General features: G+C 30.8%; 1 protein-coding gene across 1 annotated transcript in view; it reads right to left on the bottom strand.

Moving 5' to 3' along the window:
- The window catches only part of LOC107453034 (protein O-mannosyl-transferase Tmtc3), a 105,465-nt gene that overhangs the window by 39,994 nt on the left and 45,334 nt on the right, over nucleotides 1–20,137 (bottom strand). Inside the window, exons 9-13 of the mRNA XM_016069693.3 lie at nucleotides 17,115–17,257; nucleotides 15,925–16,008; nucleotides 10,150–10,287; nucleotides 8,705–8,798; nucleotides 7,780–7,914 (exon numbers count right to left, since the gene is read on the bottom strand). Of these exons, the coding sequence (XP_015925179.1) occupies nucleotides 7,780–7,914; nucleotides 8,705–8,798; nucleotides 10,150–10,287; nucleotides 15,925–16,008; nucleotides 17,115–17,257 (594 nt within the window). The remainder of the gene's footprint in view (nucleotides 1–7,779; nucleotides 7,915–8,704; nucleotides 8,799–10,149; nucleotides 10,288–15,924; nucleotides 16,009–17,114; nucleotides 17,258–20,137) is intronic.

Genomic DNA, 20,137 nt, shown 5'->3' with positions numbered 1-20,137 from the left:
ACGTCCTCTTTGGCAAAACAAATCTTGCTTTGAGCGAAAGACTTGATGGATCGCAATATTCCTTTTTTGGAATCGGGTTATTGGCAAACTATAAATGGAATAGGTAATTACCGTTTCGCAAATTCCTCAAATGATGAAATATGGGCATTGATGGAAGAAAATTTCTAAGTCAACTGTTTCAGCACCTGCTGTGATATAGAATTTTGATCGATGACGCCAGCTTAAATTGCCAATCGATTTTTCATTGGATAGCTTACATACTCCAGAAATATTAATATTAGCTTTTTTTTCGAAAAACTTTTCTCTTCAGCTTGCTTTAAATATCTAATAAGGAAATTCTGCATTTCTTGTGAGGTATTCCTATAATTGTAATTTAGTTTCCGTATTTACATTGATGATTAGAAAACCTTTATAAACACTTTTATTTCCAGTTGTAGTTTCAGATCCATAAAACTAATATTCCAAGTCCAATATCAGAAATAAATTAAAATATCTAAATTTCTAATTACCAATAATTCAATCATATTGCTTTTTTGCAAATTTCAAAATTATTTACATTGATACATATTTGATATTTCCGGATAAATAATTTAATATTATTAATGTTTAACATTTATTAATGATTTAAATATATTGAATAAGACTTATAGTGAATTTCCTAAGAACATCTTCTGTTGTTGTCAAAAATGTACAGAAATTCAACTAATTTTAATTTAACTTATGGAATGATGATAGTTCATAATTTCATAAGAATATTATTGATATAAATCTGCACTAATTTGAACTTAAATAATTTTATGAAGTCAATTGGAATTATCATAAGAATATGATTGCAATGATGCAAGCTGTGCTAAAATACGTAAAATAAGGTAATGAAACTAGCTAATTATTATTCGTTTCGAGTTAATAACATATTCTTAACTACCAAACCATATTTAGATAGGGTTAGATAGTATATCTAGATCTATGTCCGAGCGACTACAAATTTTAAAAATAAGCTCTTTACTTAAGTTTGAATTATCACAACATTTCATCATAAAATAATCATCACTTTTTCCATTTTTGGCGTGGATAAACTCCACTTGTTTATGTTATTGAACTATGTAAATTTTAATTTTGTAAGAATATTAATGAGAAAAACCTACACAAATTCGATCAACGGCTAATAACAAATAAACGAAAGTTATGCATTAATATCATAAAAATTATTTTCGTATAATAGGCAATGTTTTCTGTCTAATATTCTTAGCAAGGAGCCAATGACATTTATATGAAAGCCAACGTAGCTACTCAATCATAATAATTGACATATCTACTCTCTAAAATATCTAGATCGCCTTTTCAGGTAGAATACATCGATAATTATAAGAGCTATTTTAAGTAATAACGTCAACAGTTCTCATAAAAATGTAGGAAAAATAGTTTCTGTGTTTCTGAGAACCATAGGGTATAATTAGTCCTACCATAGATTAATCACAATGGGCATGTTATTTTATGATGATTTACTTTCATGCACTGACATGCAACTTAAACATTATATGTTAAAAAAAGACTATCTTTGCTAAAAAGTTCAATTTTTATCTAATCTTATTTAATTTTTATTTAATCTTTATCTTATCTTTGATAAAAAATTCAATTTTTATCTAAGCTTTTAATTTGAGTGAAATTTTTCAAAACGAAAAATTTAGGAAAATAAACAATATTGTCTATCAGGTTAATTTTTTATAAACATTAAACAAAATCATCACTCATTATAAAAGCATGTTAAGCGTTTTTTATTTATTTATTTATTGAGGTGCTAGGTTTTGTATGGGATATAACGTGCTCCCTCCGTCCCAAATTAGTTGCTACATTTGAATATTTTTGAACTGATTATTAATTATTTTGTTTGAATATTTTTTTTTTAGATTTCAGGGTGCTGTGTTATCAATCAACAACATTTACTTACCAAGCATTCTCTCTTCAAGCATTTCTCAGTAGCAGATGTTTCAAAAATCCAAGGTTCAGTTCAAATCAGTACCAATTTTTAAGGACTATTCCATTAGTAATACCATAAAACTATTAACTAATGAATCTCGAATTCCTTAATAGCATAATTTAACTGATGTTAATCAACTAAACTGCAACGGAAGTTATTTATGACTCCATCTACTTGAAATGTTGCATCTAAGTTGGGACAAAATTTTCGACCTAAATGCAGCAACTAATTAGGGATGGTAATATTACATTTGTGGTGGCGCAGTTGGTTTGTCGTCGGTCTTCTGAGCCCAAGTCTGCGGGTTCGATCCCCGGCCCAGACACCGGATTTTCGGGATGCAGAAAATCCTCAGCGGCCATGTCGTATGATTATGTGGCATGTAAAAGATCCCTGGAGTGCCTCATTGGCTCTTGGCATTTCCGGCAAAATTAAAATTCCTAGTGCATCACTTTAGCATCCAAATAAGAGTCTCGGTGCTGCCATCTAGTGTGGCAGAAACTAGACGTCCAAATTAACAAGGCCAACTGTATCTCACCCATTGTGGTGGTCCTGAAAGAGTGGATACCACTTCTGGAGAACGCACTAGGTCTGCTCATGTGTGCGCACTTGTGCAGAGCTCATTGGAAATAAAAAAAAATATCTCGTTTGTAATATTAAATTTATGTTACTAAAAAGGTGTCTTGAATGATCCGTATTAACTATAAACACACCAAAATCTTTATTAATTCTTCTGTGGTTATGCCGAGAAGGGCACTAAATGTTTGTCGAGAAGGGCAGCAGTCATCTGGTTCAAAATGTGAAAAACATTGTGAATACAACTTTAGCTTAAAGCAATATACTATGATATCTGCGTGTGGCTAGTTGAATATTCTTGATCCTTGGGTTACTTTCTACAAATCAGTTCGGACATTTTATTTTAAAAATGCATGAAGCAAAAAGGAAAGATCTTTTAAAACTTGCTTCTGAACTGAATATTGAAACGTCGAAAAATGTAACTGTAATAGAAATTAAAAATTTGATAGAAAATCCCGATGCATATGAAAATGATTCTAAGTTTGTTTTAGAAATGTTAAACTGTATTATTAATAAAAGGAAACTGGCAGCGGAGGAAGAATCGAAACAAAAACGGTTGTAGTTAGAATTAGAGAAATTAAAAATTACCAAACTGGACAAAGATTTGACTCAACAAATGCTGAGTTACAATTTAGAGCTTAGCAAAGATAGGGAAGGATCTCAACTTAGTGTAGCACATGAACCAATTGCGCTTCAAGATTTGGGAAATTGAATGCATAAAATGAAAACATTACAACACTGCCCCCGTTCCTGCCAAAGCTGAAAACTTAACGTTATTTTTCCAATCCCTAGAATGATCTTTTAAGCCCAAAAATGTGCCTGATATAATCGGAAATATTAATTACTCTACTCGAAGAAAAGAAGCCAATAATGCTCTTTTATATATAGCTGAGGAAGAATTGAAGGATTATATTCTAAGAAAAAATTAGCCCCTCTACTCCAAGATATTTTAAAAAATTTCCACAGCGCTCGTAGTTATTACGACGAAAACCACAATTCACTAGTGGACTTTGATATATATATATACAGTGGCGTACGCAGAATTTTTTCAAGGGGGGTGTTCATAATTTTCTGAAACTACTAAAAGAAATTCGAATCTCTTATAAAGCACTATTATTTCCCTAATTTAGACAGCTAGACAATTTTGACTTTTTATTTAGACAACATTGTTTAGTTAAATTTTGATTTGATTTTTTAAGTTTAAGAACATAATGTGATATTTTCTGAAAAAGTTTAATGTCATATGCGTGGAAAGTAACACTTTGAGGGCCACTTTCACATTCATCAGATTTTGTTATGCTAGAAACATTTTCTTCAACTGAAGTATCACATTTCTGTACAACAGAAAAACTTATATTGGTGTTAGATGCTGTCACCTCACTAATTTCAGATCGTGATTTTTTCTCAAAATAATTAAAAATTGCTAAATTCTTGTGTTAAAAATTGTTAAATCCTAAAGATCCAAGAACAGCAAATATATGTATATATTGGCACAGAAATATCCGCTTTGCTACGATCTCAAAGTTTCGAGCTGGAATGAATAACTTCAACGAGCACAGTATCTCTGGTATTGTTACTAATTTCTTCAGTTGTCGAAATACTGGCGACGACGGGTTCGGCGATTGAATGAACTTTTTGTTAAGACAAAACAAAACCGATTTAGCGACAAGCTCCGAAAGACAAGCGGCAGAGATAACTCTTTGTCTGACTAACTAACTCCACTGTACTCCGTTCCCCCTTTTATATAATTTTTTACCGCGTCTCCAAAATTCTCGAATTGTCTCAAAGACGACAGAACGTCTAGGATTCCAGAATCATCGCGTAAAGACCTCGCGAATGACAGCCAGTCTCGAAAACTATACTGGCAGGACAGAAAGGAACCACTCCATGACAGTATCACGTGAATTTGGTTTCAAAAGTACAACCCTATTATAGTAAATGTTTTTTCAGTATTCTGAGAAATACCGTGAGAAAAAAAAGTAGGCATAAGGTTAATAAAAATACATAGTCTTAAAAAATAATAGCTCGCATAATTTCTACTAAAATTTTTTTTGTTGCCATTTTGTCTGAGCTCAAGGGGGGTGTTTAAACCCCTCCCTTGCATACGCCACTGTATATACTATATATATATGCACGCAAAAATCAGATGTATTGTATAACCATGCCTAAAAATTGACTTAAAATGGTTCAACCAATCAACGCTGGCCTCATACCAAAAAAATATACACATTAAAGAATTGTCCAATGAATCAAAAGGAAAATTAAAATCAAGCGACAAAGATACAGTTCTGGAGTTTTTTGTTGGAAAAAAAAAACTTTAGAGTGACAGGGGATTTTATCGCATTTCGACACGCCTTAGTGACATCAATTACTTTACTTCACGAATAAAAATTGAAAAAGAATCAGAGCATATTTGTCTCCAAAAGATTAAATCTACCTTTCCTTGGTGATAATCTTTGAAAAGATGTATCAGAAAACGAGAATGTAATTTGTTTTTTACTTTTATGTAGAGGTTTTTTACGACTTTTCGATTTATTCACTAATGAGATTATAATATGCATGAATGGAAAAAGCCATTTACACGTTCCTCTTCCAAAATAAAGAACATTTTCTTGTTTTGCATCTTAGTAATGCCTTAAATTCAGCTATTTTAAAACGATTTGGGTAGATTTTCCTTAAACGATACGTCAGATGAAAACTAAATTTTGTTTTTTAAACAGTATAAATTATTTTATAACCGTCGTTGAACAACCTACCCAATTTTAACGACTTTCAATGTTCATTGCCGTAGCCTTGTAATTTTGAACCCAATCTAGAAGACAAGGGAACTCCTAGATCAAGTATTGGAAGAAATGTTGTCTTCGTGAAGGACTTTTTAACGGAATTAATCTGCCTTTGGGTGATATGGAGAGGAAAACCTCTCACGGTTAGCCAGACGGCAAGGGGACTCTAACCCATGATTCGTCTACCACTGAGGATATTTTAAAACAACACTGTGGTCTTTGCGAGTTAGATGCTGAATTCGTGTTAACCAGCCATCGCAGGGATTCGAACCCGGTCCACCTCATTGAAAGGCGAACGCTCTATCCCCTGAACCACCAAAACTCATTATAAATAATAAATTTTAAAAAATGCTAAAAATAGTTACATGATATGACATTATTTTAAAAAAATTTCATATTTAGAGATGCTAGAGATCAGGAAAGACCACGAGTAAATTCGACTTTCGCGATAACTGAATAAAACATCTTTTTTAAAATATTTATTTATTATGATAAACCCAGGGTAAAAAACCTTATCGTGTTTTATTTTGCTTAACGTCTGTCTATACTCGAAAATAAAATAAAATTACAGAGTGAATAAGTTATACATTTAAACATAATCAATATCTAATTTAAAGCAACCTACCTTTCACAATTGGAATGCTACCAAAGCTGTAATATTGTAATAGACCCAACGTAGAAGAAGAATGAAATTTACAAGATTTTAAGAGTGTGAAACACGTTTATAAAAATTTTATATCTTAGTTTATTAATAAAATATTAACTACTTCAAATTAGCTATTAAAATTATTAATAGTTAATTAATTAATAACATTAACAAATAATGAATAATTTTTATGAATAATTAATTTTACAATAATAAATTATTATAAAATTACAAAAATTTATATTTATTAAATTAAATTACTTAATTATTATTATTATACTATTGAGTTGAGTAAAAAGTCAATGTGTTTTGTTTTTTTCTTAATTTTCCAAAGTCATATATTTATTTAAAGATTAAGCAATGATGTTTTCTTTCGATCGATGCCCTTTTGCCATCGTTAGGAGAGTAATTCCTCATTCATAGAAGGACCTGCCTTTATTTGCAAAAATCTGAAGAAGGTGCTGATTTACTGCCTCATCTGAAGAAGTCTGACAAATGAGTAAAATGAGTGGAGCACCACATCCCATCCAAAAACCAAAGATGTTATTGGAGCTCGCGTTGTCGTGATGGAATACTACTCATTTACGATTGATGAGCTCAGGATATTTCTGGATGACAGCTTCATTCTAACAGTTTTGCCAACAGTACACATTGAATTGATTATCCCGTTCCTTGGTTGGAGCTCAAATAAGAACCACACTCTTCCAATGACACCACTCTGAAAGCATAAAATTCCTCTGATGAAGTTCTGGTTTAGAAATCGTTGATGGCACCTCACGACCAAAACTGTTTGCGCACCACATTGTTGTAATTAATCCACTTGTAGTCACCTATTATCATTCGTTTAAAAAAAGGATCGAGTTTCATGACTTTATCCGTGCCATCAAATGAACTTCTTTGAGTTCATGAGAAGCCAAAATTTCGAGCTTGCTTATGTATCTAACTTTAAATAGATGTTAAGACTTTTTCTGACTGAATTCCAATGTCACTGAAATGTCTCGTGCCGTGTGACGTGTGTTTGACTGGATAAATGTCTTTATTTTGTCATCATTAATCCTGATAGGCCTTCCTGATCGATCGAGGAACATCTTTCAAATCAAAATCACAAGCGTAGAATTTCTTGAAACAGTTTTGGCTTTGGCGTTTTTTTTTTTGTCATCATCACCGTAAATTTTTAAATAATTGTTTACAAACTTGACACGCGTTTTTTCCCTTTACGGAAGTAAAATGTGGCGAAAATGAACTCGTATTTCTTACATGTTCAACATGCTGTGAAAACTCAGAAAAATATCTCAATTTGTTCTTTACAATGAAGTTTAAACTATAAGGTACCAATAACGCAAAAACTACGATTACAAATGCTTCAACTAATCAGAAACTGTACTACTGCCATACGTTTCAAAAGAAAAAGGAAACAAAAAAACTATGACTTTTCACTTAACTCAATATTATTATTATTAAATTTATGCTTTATTTTTGCAGCAAGTTTTAAGAAACAGACATTTTTAATACAAAAAGGCTAACTAAATGAAGAAAAAAAAACTGATAAAGGAAATTACAAATCAATTTAATCTTTTATATCATTCGATTGATTTGAGCAATTCTAATTGTTCAAATTAATCGAAGGCTGTAAAAATAGTTATAAGAAGGGAGCATAATTTGAAATAAAACAATCTATTAAAATACAAAATAAAATTGTCCCACTTTAGTGATCAATTGAAGAATTTGCTTAGATGTTAAATATTAGTGAACAATTACTGAATTCCGTGCAATTTTGTTAGTAGTATCTTTACACTTACATCGTCTGCTTCCTCGAGTCTTGTACCATCTCTCGATATCAGATTTGCCAAATTCAAAAACACATTCAAATGGCTTGGAGCAACTCGAGCTTCATATCCTTCTCCAAAAGGTGGTTTAGGCAGTAGGTCTTTTGCCTACCATTAGAATAGTTATCAATAAGTTAAGGATCTAATATATAAAGTGAAATTTATTTCAAAATTTGTTTTAAAAGTTATACAAAAATAGATAAATAGAGGCAAATAAATGTTTCATTTACACACGAGCATAAGAATTGACACCTTAGCAGTCTTTATATAAAAAATCATCTAACAAAGAAAAGCAGAATGAGATTCAATATTATAACATAGAACTAAGAACGGATTTTTATTAGCTTTCACATTTTAAATAAAACATCTTTTTTTAAAAAAAATTTCATAATATTTTAAACTGATTTTTGCAACAAGATATATTGTTCAGATTACAAATATGATTAAATATGTTTATCCCAGTTTGTTTTGGTATCATTTCTTAAGTTTTTGAAGACCCTTAAAAATCCTATGATAACTAGGAACAGGTTGTCATTCGAGAGAAAATCTATTCAAAAACATTTTTCTAAAATAATATCGTAAAAGTATATGTCTTAATTTAAATTTGCTTTATAAATTACGTTATATTTTTGATTATGCTCTTTAAACGAGTTTAATATGAGTAAAAGTTACGAATTAGTCATGATAATAACAGTAAACCCATTTTTGTTTTTGACAGAATTTCAGTAGTTCCCAATTGAATTTTGCATAACTGAAATCCCTTAAATTTTACATTTGAACTATTATTTTAAGTTTTAATAACTATTATAACAAGTAACTTTTTTCAAGAATTGAAAACATAAGATTTAATTTAATCTCTGAGATATAATGAATAAAATAAGTAAGAGCCCTTTATTACCTTTCTAAAAGCTTTTTCTGCCTCTTCATACATTCCTAGATGATTGTGAGTCCTGCCTACATTTATGTGGGCTCCTATATCGTCTGGCTCTACTCTGGAAAAAATGCTAAATTTATTAAGTATTACAAACACTTGAAAGTTATACGATGCAAAGGAATAGTTTACAATACGTTACCCATTTTTTAGGATCAGTGCCAAAAAGTAATAGATTTTTGTTATGTTTTTTACAAAGCTTTTATACCAACTAAAATACTGAACTTAATGTTTGCACATTTAATAATGATGTTAATTTATCAACAAACTAAAACATAAATATAAAAGATATAACAAAAGTGTTTTTTTTTTCTTTCAAATTGCTTACTCCTTTGCTCAAATTCTAAAAAAAAAAGCATATTTATTTTTCGAAACATTCTTCTTTGCAAAGATAAAGATAGTAACATATCAAGCGAGCAAGTAATGGTAAGATTAGAAAATAAATTAAGATATATGAAAATAAACAAGATTGTACAACCGAAATTATCTGCCGACAATTATAACTCATTTCATTACCACTTGGAAATGTAACTTCGGAAAAAGTGAAAGATGACATGTTAAACTCTTTTCAGATGAGGTATTGTTCCCCATTATTGTTTAGCTGGCCAAACGTAGACTCAGAACGCTGAAAACCTACTTATCATGAAAAATCTAAAATTTTCTTGAAGTTTTCAACACCTGAAACAGTTCTTATAGAACAGTTAACAGTTCTTTTCTCTGTTGCATGAGATTTTTGAACAGACCTTAGAATTTCCACGTCTCTGATTTTAAATCTGCAATCGATTTCTCTCTGCAACCTGCAGTTTTTATGCAATTTAATAATATAACAGGATTTGTGAAATTCGCTAGAGTGAATATCAAGTGTCTCCTCTTCTCTGCTACGTAGGGAGTGGTAGAAAGAAGGCGATGCATCAGTTCATGATGCATCGCATCATGATGCATGATACATTAAGGTCATATGTTTTTGGTCTGAGGAATTTTTTTCAAAAGAACAGACAAGTGTATATGTATGTATATAAACCTATACGTTTTTTTTTATAAAACTTGTATATTCATATAAAAAGTAAAATAAACTGAAAATATCGTTTTGGAAAAAATCCGTAGCTCTCCGAACAAAACTAGTTTAACATTTTAAATACACACACCTGAATTAGGTAAGATTTGCATAAATTCATTCCTGAGTGTAATCGATCATTTTTGTAGAACTTTCTTCAAAAATTCGTAAGTTTGAGTGTATAAATTTTTAGTTACATGAAATTGTCATGTATAAGTTGAAAGCATTTTAAGTTTCGTATAGATTGAAACCATTTTTACACGAGATAATTAAATGAACCACATCACGAATTTTCATAAAAGTTTACAGAAACTATTTTGTGTTTGAAAATGTATATGGTATTGATGCAAAAATATACCTAATTGCTGTATGAAAGTAATTTAGAGCTTCAGAATATTTTCCTTGAGTCTCCAAACAATGTCCAACGTTATTGTAGAGTTTTGCATTTCTCTGATTAACTTTTATGCCAGACAAAAACAAGGCATACTCGCTTTTCCTAAAAAACAAACGTCATTTAAAATAACTTTAATTTTCAAAAAGAAAAAACGGCAATAAAGATAGGCAAAAAACATTTAAATATCACAATATATCATTATTAAATAACGGGAATTTTCAAGTAACAGCATATTTATTTCAAGTATTAGCATTATTATCTTAATCGCCTCATTGACTTTCATACCTACCAAAAAGTATACTCACTGTCTTATGAAGAATATCACATCTATATCATGTAAAACATTAATGGCTATGTACGTACGTAGATTGATAGATACAATGCCTTCAAACCAATAAAATATCTCTTCGTCTTGGTAACAAAGAAATGAAGACTGAAATATCAAGCGAGTGAGCAGTCATAGTAAATACTGGAGAGAGGGAGAGAGAGGTGTTTTATAAACAAAAATAGGCCATATTTTTCATTGTTTTAAACTTTTCTTTCGGTCTTAATACATTTTACGAGTTTATGTCAGAATAAAGGATTTAAAACTATTGTCTCCAAAAATGACATTTATGTAGGAAAAGTCATGAATTATTTGATTTAAGTGTAGTTTCTAAGTATCATTGTAATGAATATAAGTTAAATCATAATTTATATAAATTGAATGAATTATATATAAATTGGATATAAATAAAATTTTCACGGAATGTATAATCATAATTTTTTAATTTCATTTCTAAATTAACACAAAACATAACTTCTATAAAAGACCATTTATACAAAACTTAACTTAACCCATGGAGGGCCAAGATCTACTGTGCCCATCTCAATTTTCTTGAGCTTGGATTCTGGAGAGCAGGTGCAGATTTTCCAGTTGGGTGGTCAGCCGGACGCGGAACCCAAAGTGTTCAGTCCTCAAGCATGCTTGGTACTCTTTTTAACAACCCACTGATGGAATGAAAGGCTAACTCAACCTAGCTGCTCGTGATTTTCTAATCCAGCACCCTTTACCGAACCGTTCTCCAGTTTAGAATTTTCTTAAATAAATTTTTCTTTAAAATTGTTCGACCTTCTTAAATTCAGGCAATAAATTTTTAGCAAAATAATAACTTGCATTACAATTGGGACCAAGCGGAAAGACTCCGTAAGTGAGAGCAAGTCGTTAAAAGCAGCTGGATTGTAAATTAAGTACCCGGTCCGAGGTTAGAGCCTCGGAACTGTGGGGCGGTAGCGTTACCACTCAGCCATTTATAAAAAGCTTAAGTAGAATATACAAGCATCCAACGTCCTGTAACTGCTACATAAGAGTTGCGGTGGCTCAGGAAATAGACTGTTCGCTTTCCATTGATGTGACCGAGGTTTGAATCCCAGAGGTGGCTGGTTAATACGAATTCTGCTCCCGGGTCGCACTGACCACAGTGCTGACGTAAATTATCCTCAGTGATAAGCGAATCATGGATTGCAATCCCCTTGCCTTCGGGTTAATCAGGGGAGGCTTTCGTAGTTTTTTTATTCATGTAACGCAAATGCGGGTTAGTTCCATCAAAAAGTCCTCCACGAAGGTTAGTTTGTCCCAATGTTTGATCAAGAAGTTCCTTTATCTTCTGGTTTGGGTTCAAAATTATAAGGCACCGGAGTTGAATATTGATAGTTGTAAACTCAGGTTTGGGTCGGCTGTTCAACGCCGGGTTATAAAATAAAATTGCAATAAAAATATCTCTGTAATTGCAATGTAAAATAACCGCTCTAATTCAGCAAGAATTACAATATTCTAAAACTTAAAGCCCTTATTCAATAAAGTAGCAATAACGATTTTTCCTTTTCCTTCTCAAAATTGCATTTAAAACGAACTTCGAAAGTAACGTCGAAATTAATTCTGCGAGGTTGGGGAACGAAATGAATGGAGTCCCTCAGTTTTAATTATTTTTCTTTAGAGAAAAAAAAAAGGAATAAGAATCGAGGTCTGAAATGAAAATTTTAAGTATCGCGATTTAGTAGAATATCAATGTTTTATGAAATTTAATATTATGAACGATTTTTCAATTTATATTGAATTAATATTTTATGTTATTCAAATATTTCGTCACTTTTTATAAATATGATATATCGATGTGATGCTACGGAACACAATTAATGAAAGCTTTGAATGTTCACTTTCGATTTTCACGTCTAATGGATTTTCTTTTCCACGAATTTAAAAAAAAAGAAAACAGATTAATGAAGGTAATGAAAAAAATCTTTCGCGTTTTAGTATAAATTGTTCGTAATAAAAATTTTCTTCTAATTGAAGGTAATTTAAGATCATAAATTAAACCTTTTAGTCGAGTTGCCATTTGTATCCGAAAAAATAAATTTAAAAAAAAATAAAGTTTAATTTTAACTAACGTTCCTTACTCATTTAGTGCAAATGTTCTCATTTGCAGGGTTGCTACGGGCGACTAAAAATGCATCAAGTGGTGACTTTTAAAAGTCGAATTTTAATTTAAAGATTTTAAATCTGACAGCTTTTTCTGTAACATTTTTTTCAGTCTTCCATATAAAAATGAATTTGATTTCTAACACGTTTTACATTTTTAATCACACGTGGCATACGTGCATATAGAGAACAAGTTTTTTTTTCTTGAAAAAAATAGATTGTTAAAATTATTTTATTATAGTTATTAAAAAAAGTGTTATAATTATTTTCTTCTCAGAATTTATTTCGAAAGACTTCCATTATAATATATTTCAATTTAAATATCTGAATATGGAACTAAAATCAGGCAATTGCATTTTTTCCCCTTAAATTAAAGGTGATAGTCAATGAAAGAAAATATCCTCTTTAAGTACGTTAGTCACTACAAAAAATCTTGCAGGACATACAGGAATTTACAGGACAATAAAAAAATTAGCAGGTTAATAAATTTTTTTTTATAATTTTGAGTTTCTCCATCAGCAAACTCTTTTGACATACTTCAAGACTGTCACCTATAAGCTGCATATTTTTGTGTATAAAATATTTTATATTGCATTAACAGTAATTTCAATACATAAATATATATTTTAGCATGTTATTAAAGGTTAATTTTAACATGTTAACCCTTTGCAGTCGAAGTCCTTTTATCAGTTGAAAAAATGGACGCAATCACTAACATTTCGAAAGATTCTAAATAAAACAATACGTAAATATAATTAAACAATAAGATGTAAAAATTTCACAATTAGAGTGGTGGGTAATTTACAGGTGACAGTGGCGACTGACAGTCACCTCTCGAGTGGAAAGGGTTAACTTAACCTATATGCTAAATTATCCTACATTTAATATAAAGATTATTCTTGTAATTAGATATTGTTCTTAAATTACCTAAATGTTAAAATAATTCATTTTAAGTTCAACCAATTTTTAATTAATTTACTATTTTATTTTAATTTTTACACGAAAATGCTGCATTTACGCTCCTTAGCAGGTCAATAAAAAATATTATAATTTTGAGATTCTCTATCAGCTAAAGCTTTTGGCATACTTCAAGACTGTCACCCACAAGCTGCATGATGTGCATAAATGTTTTAGATAACAGTAATTCCAATTATTTTATAAAAGTATAATTTTAACATGTTTATAAAGGTTAATTTTAGCATAACTTTATTTCAAGATGGTTATAAACCTTAAATTTAACATGCGCATAAAAATTAATTTTGACGTATTGTATAGATAAAAATTTTAAGTAAACTACCCAAATTGTTGGTTAAAACTCGTAACTCCTTTTTATTAGAATTTGTTTATTTAATCGCAAATTTATTTATGAGCCTATGAAAATTATACGAATATGATTTGTTATCAAATTCTAATACACATTAAAAGGACTGTTTGTGTCATTGTAAAGGGTAAAAGCTGATGGTAGTAACAATTCCAAATCTAGCTTGTTATCGCGAGAAATAAATAACTGCTACCTTGTTAGCTACCTAGACTTATTAAAGGTTATAACGTATACACGAGTATGTTTCCTACAAGAGAAAATAACTGTTAATAAATCTTGATGCTCACGGACACATATTCCTTCCGAAAACAAGCAAGAAATAAAAGAGTTTTATTACAGGTGTTTTTTCTTTTCTGTGATACGCGTTACTCGTACAGTCCTGCGTTACTCGTATGATATTACGAAAAACGTTTAAATATTACAATTTGCTTTAAAAGTTAAAGCCATTTAAATTTAAAAAAATCTACTAAATTTGAAATCCAACATATTTATTTAGTACGAGTATTATTGTCTAAAGTAGAGTTTCTTAAACTATAATGTCGCAGCTCCGATTGGATATGCAGAATCTGCAGCAAGGAAAGATTTTGATGTTTCTTTAATATATTATAATAATTGGAGAATTACCAAATATTTTCATAACTGCATTTACACAACGCCTATGTATGAGATTACATTTTCGTCTTTAACCACAATCAAAGTGTCAATCAAATCTAAAAAAACTTTGAAGAAGTGCTTCGTCCTGCAGTGTCGACAATTTCGTCAAGATAATAAAAAATAACAGGCATAATTAAAAATAACAAGGCACACCCTTCCCATTGATATTTAGAGCTCGCATGTTCGCTGTTAAAAGTAAGTGGTTTTTCTCAATAGCGACTTTCCAAGTGGCTACACTTAATGAACAGACTTAGTGTTTGAATCAACCCAAACAATTGAATTTATTTTTATTATTGTAATCTATATTATATAAAACGCTAATACGTACGTATGTATGTATGTATCAATAAAACCGATGATATTTCTTTTCTCGCGCTGGCAACAGTTTTCATTTTTAATTGATTGGATTCGGCGCGCAAGAGCACGTAGTGAGATAACAATAACCAGAGTGAGCATTATCAGGTTGTTCAATTCAGATTCATGCACTAAAAACATGACAATATTTAATTTAAACTCAATTAGGAATTAATTAATTAATTGAAGTGAGAATGCTTTAAAAGGCCGCTGTTGAATTGATATTTTTCTACTGGGAGCTACCTAAACGTCTAAAAAACGTTTAAGTGTTTGTATTGAATGCATTGAATTTTTTTATATTTCGCGTTTATTTACGCATTGAATTTTCACGCTTTAAAATGCAGAATATTAGTGAAGCAATATTTGATAATTTATTTTGCTAATATGTTTCTTATTTAGCTAATGTTTTGATTTTTTCACCATGTACAATCTAAACAGCAAATATACTTTTTTAAAAGCCAATAAGAACATTGGTAGAATTCTTCTACATAAGTACAATACTATGTCTTTGATGATAAAATACTATGTCTTTGATGATAATATATTATGTCTTTGTGTTAGAACATTGTGTTTATTGGCGAGCGAACGCAGCGAGCCATGGTTCACGGCGTGAACCACATAGGATTGCGTAGCAATTCTCGGGGGTTGGCGAGCGTTAGCGAGCAGGGGGCGGAGCCTCCTAGTATATTTTTATATTTGTTACTTATTTAATATTTTCTCATAGTTGAATGCCTTAAAGTTAATGGTCTAAAACTGTCTTACAGTACAAGTGAAGACTGGTTCTCCCTCACGCTTGTTTCAGTTATGGGGGTTCCGACACCGAACAGTTAGAGAATTCCAGGTCTAAAGTAACTATATATTTATAAATTGTACATAGTTTTATTACTCAACTCAATTTTGTGCATTGAACATACTTTAAAAACACAATACAGACACATTCTAAACCACTTACCAGTCGGCGTTTCGACGAACAGTCTTGGCTGCATGGATGCACAGCAATAGAATCAAACTGGTCCAGATCAGACCAGGACGACGTCTATAAAAGAAACTAAATTCAAATTTTGATTTAATTTGAACTTGACTTTACTTGGAATCAATAACTTATACTGCCATTACAGAATAGATTTCTCACTGGAAAGGCATTAGATTTAATGTCTCTACTTTTAACTACTTTCTGGCAAGATGAGGACGCAAAAAATCTATATTTTAAAAATATATAATTTAGATTTTATATTATCTGTTTGGATTTCGTAAAATTTATGTGTTAAATAATGCAGGGTGCGTAGTCAGATTTTTCAACAAAAAATAAGCATCTTTTAAAGTACTTTTTGAGCACTCTAAAAATACTTTTAATCACTTTCCAAAAGAAAAAATTTTTTATTTAGAATCTGCGCAGTAATAAAAATTATTTTTTTCTACCGTTTAAAGTTCTTAATTTATAAACATAAAATCGATAAAATCACTAGTTTCTGATAAATATTACGGAGAAAATTGTGAAAATCGTGCATTTTTTGTAATTTAGAACGACAATCAATGCGGCAAAATAAAATTAAACACTTTTTACTATTCCCGAATAAAAAAGCACATTTATGGACTTTTAAAAAACGTTAATCAAAAATAAGCACCTTTAAGCACTTTTCAAAAACGCTACGCACCCTGTAAAGCAAGAAACTTCCCAACTAACGTAGTTGGAAATTCTTACCATTTTTTTATGTTGTTTATTAAAAATTAATAATTTTCAAACAATACTTAAATGCAATGTGCAAAATAAAGTGTTTATACGGTCTTCAATATTCAACATTTATTTGGAAAAAAATCTGTCAATATTGTTACAAAAAAATGCACAATTATTTTTTATTTTATTATTTAATTCTCACCATTCTCTACATTGACCTTAACTGTATTTAAAACTTGAGATTTTGCACCTACATATTTGGAATTATCAAAATGTTGTGCAGATTATACAAATGTTACAAAATACATTTCACTTCTTAGTTTCGATTTTTTCAAAACTGTAAAAACAGTAAAAAAAGAGAAATTATTTCAAAAATATCTATAGGATGTGTTTGCGAAAGCTTTATTGTTAGTTAATCGGACCAATAATAAAAATAAATAAACAGAAAATTATTTATATCAACTTACGTAGATAGAAGACTGGTGCCTTGTGCAACTAAAAGACAGAAACCCATACTAGGTGCATAAAGTACTCGCTCTGCAACTACAAATCCTACAGGAAAGAAAAGATTGGATGCAGGGAGAAATGGAAAAATACTCATAGACAGGCCCTGAAAAGAAAAATTAATTATAAATTTTTAGCATCGTTTCTATTATACTAATTCATTATTTTAGCAAAATTTTTCATTTGAATACAAAGCCATGGAGGAGAGTTGCCTAAATCGTACTTTTAATCGCACCTGAAATAGTGGCTGGCAGTAGAAAATAGACTCTTAGTTTAACATTATTATGCCACTTTTTGTATCATTTCAGTATAAAAAGTAAGGTTCAAACGGATAATTAATTTTAGGTAATATACTTTTAACTATCACTACATTTATTTAGTTTAAATATTGTGCTCTATCTAGTTCTGATATATTTCTGTGTGGTTAAAATCAGAATTGTTTCAACAGTTTGTGGGGTTTGTGTTTTGAGCTTTACCGAGAAATTCATGTTAAACTTAAGTACTGAGATAAGTATATCACTTCCATATTTAATTAATGGTTTTACATAGGTGCTATAAGTTCTATGTAGAGTGCATTAATTGCAACTCAATTTGTCTCCTGCTAGCCTTTTCATATACGGAATTTTGTTCTCTACATTTTCAAGTCACATATCTAATGCGGTCACTAAAATTCAGCAATAATTATTATCCAGCATCACCACTTAATATGATATGATATTCTAAGAGCTGCATTCTTTATGTATATATAAAGTCGATATTTAAGTGTTAGAAACAGAAGAATTCATAAATTGTTTTGAGAGCATTAATAAACATGTTGCTGTCCAAGGACCTAAGTGTTCGTACTCTTAGTGCTTCGTTTGTTGTTTTCTCATGAGCTTTCTTTAGGTTATGAATTTTCTTCTGTTTCTTGCCTTTGTCTAACTATGAACATGCTCATATGATTTTTTGGAGATTAATAATAAAGTCATTGATATGAATATAAAACAAGAAGCAGCTGAAAAGGCTACTTAACCCATTTGTGCTTATTGATTTACCGTAACGAGTTCCTGAAACTGGGCACTACGGCATCACTTTGAGGCATTTTTCCCATTCATCATGGCTTTCTCACTTTGTTGGGGTAAAGATTGTTGGAATGCAAATACGTTAGAAAAGAAGCATTTTGCCACAATATATATTAACACGTTCACACCGGGAAAAGAGAAAATACTGGTAGAAGAACTATTTCAATATTAGATAATATTCGGGAGGAGTTAATCTATTCTCAACAATAACAATTCACTGTAAGGAGATTTATCCAGAGATGCCAACTTGCTCCGGACAGCAAATATGTATTTTAAAGTGGTAGTTAATTAATTGTGATTCTTGGTTTAATAAATTCAATTTGGTAGATTTTTATCTACCATCATTTCTAAAATATTTGCAGGCTTATATAATTCACCACTTTTTTGCATTTAAGTCATGCTGTACGTTTTAAAGAGAAACAAAATCGGGTCAAATAATTGCAAAATTTACTTTGTAGTTACTTATCGTTTTTTAGATTATGTTGGCGTGTCCGGAGCAGTTGGCATCTCTGTTTATCATGGCGAAGCAATTCAATATAAAAATTGCATCCGTTAAAAACAATTGGTAGTTGCGGATTTTTATTATTCCTGAAGAAAACTAAAAAATGAAATTTATTTGTTACCAGTTTTTACTCCGGTTCGCCGCCAAGATGAGAAAATCTAGCGTGACCCACCGGTGGGTCACCCCGGCGTGAACGTGTTAAGCGAAGTTTTTACTTTTTCTGTATCATAGAGAGAGATGCATCACTAACTGTAGTAGACCGTATCGAGAAAAACTCTCAGGGAACTTAATCCAGAAAGGAAAAAAACTGGTAGTAAGACCATATGATTTTTAACTTGTTTTCGAGAAAAGTAAAATATCATTGATGCATTAACCCTTTCGCGCCGACTGTCACAAATACGTGTCAACATAAAACCGTATCAATCAGGGTAAAAAGATAAAACTGGTAATCAAAATATTTCTTTAGCAGTTTATTTGTGCGCGGAGTTATAATTGTTTGATTTATTTAATTCACCATTGCTTTGTTCAAAATAAAACCATTTAGTTATATACTTTGAATTAACATCGATTATATATATATGAATAAATTCGCAATAATTAAAGTAAAAGCAAAGTAAGTCTGTCAAATTAGCAACGACTACATTTAAGTTATCGTTTTTTATTTAATTACAACTTGATTCTGATTTTGTACGAATGCTTTTCTGAATCAATCGTCCCCAAGGGGTTAATTGATCTATATTACAAGCTTTTGAAGTCATTGATTTTTAACTCCCCCCAAAAGCGTGCTAAATTTTTTTTCTTCTTCTTGTTTTTAGCCCGAAGACGAGCGCACGAAGACAAGCACTTTACGGTAGAACAGTTTAACGAAGACCGATACCGCACACTCTCGGTCCCTACGCAGGCTGATCAAAGTCGTTACCCACCCACTTACTATCCGCAGTCAGTGATGCTTGACTTCGGTATTCTACTGCTTACCGTGTCTTTACGATCAATCCACTGCAGGACATTCATGCTTAGGAATTAATATGTAGGAAATGTCGCTTTACACAGGCATTATTGCTTATTTCCTTTCCAATTTCTATAAAAGTTTTGAATAAATGTAAATAACAAATATATTTACCCCCAAAGCAACTGCATCTTACGATAAAACAATTAATATATTACTCAATATCGACAGGCAAAGTGCAGGATTGATTTAATCAATCCATTCACGAGGGAGGTTTAAAAAAAAAGAAGTTGAAGATGCAGGTACAGATTAACACAATTATGTATCTGGATATTTTGCGAAATATTTCAAATGTCAAGCACTTGGGGCGATTACAGTTAAGAGAATGGCATCGTGAATGCTAAAATTATTAGTCTTATTACTCTAGTGAGCGGATACGCTTCCAGCGATTATGACAGAAACACTTCTAATTTCTGT

This window comes from Parasteatoda tepidariorum, chromosome 9 (genome assembly GCF_982258835.1).
Source record: "Parasteatoda tepidariorum strain Cologne lab strain chromosome 9, Ptep-v5.0, whole genome shotgun sequence".
Taxonomy (NCBI): domain Eukaryota; kingdom Metazoa; phylum Arthropoda; class Arachnida; order Araneae; family Theridiidae; genus Parasteatoda; species Parasteatoda tepidariorum.
This window is presented reverse-complemented; position numbering and strand designations above follow the sequence as displayed.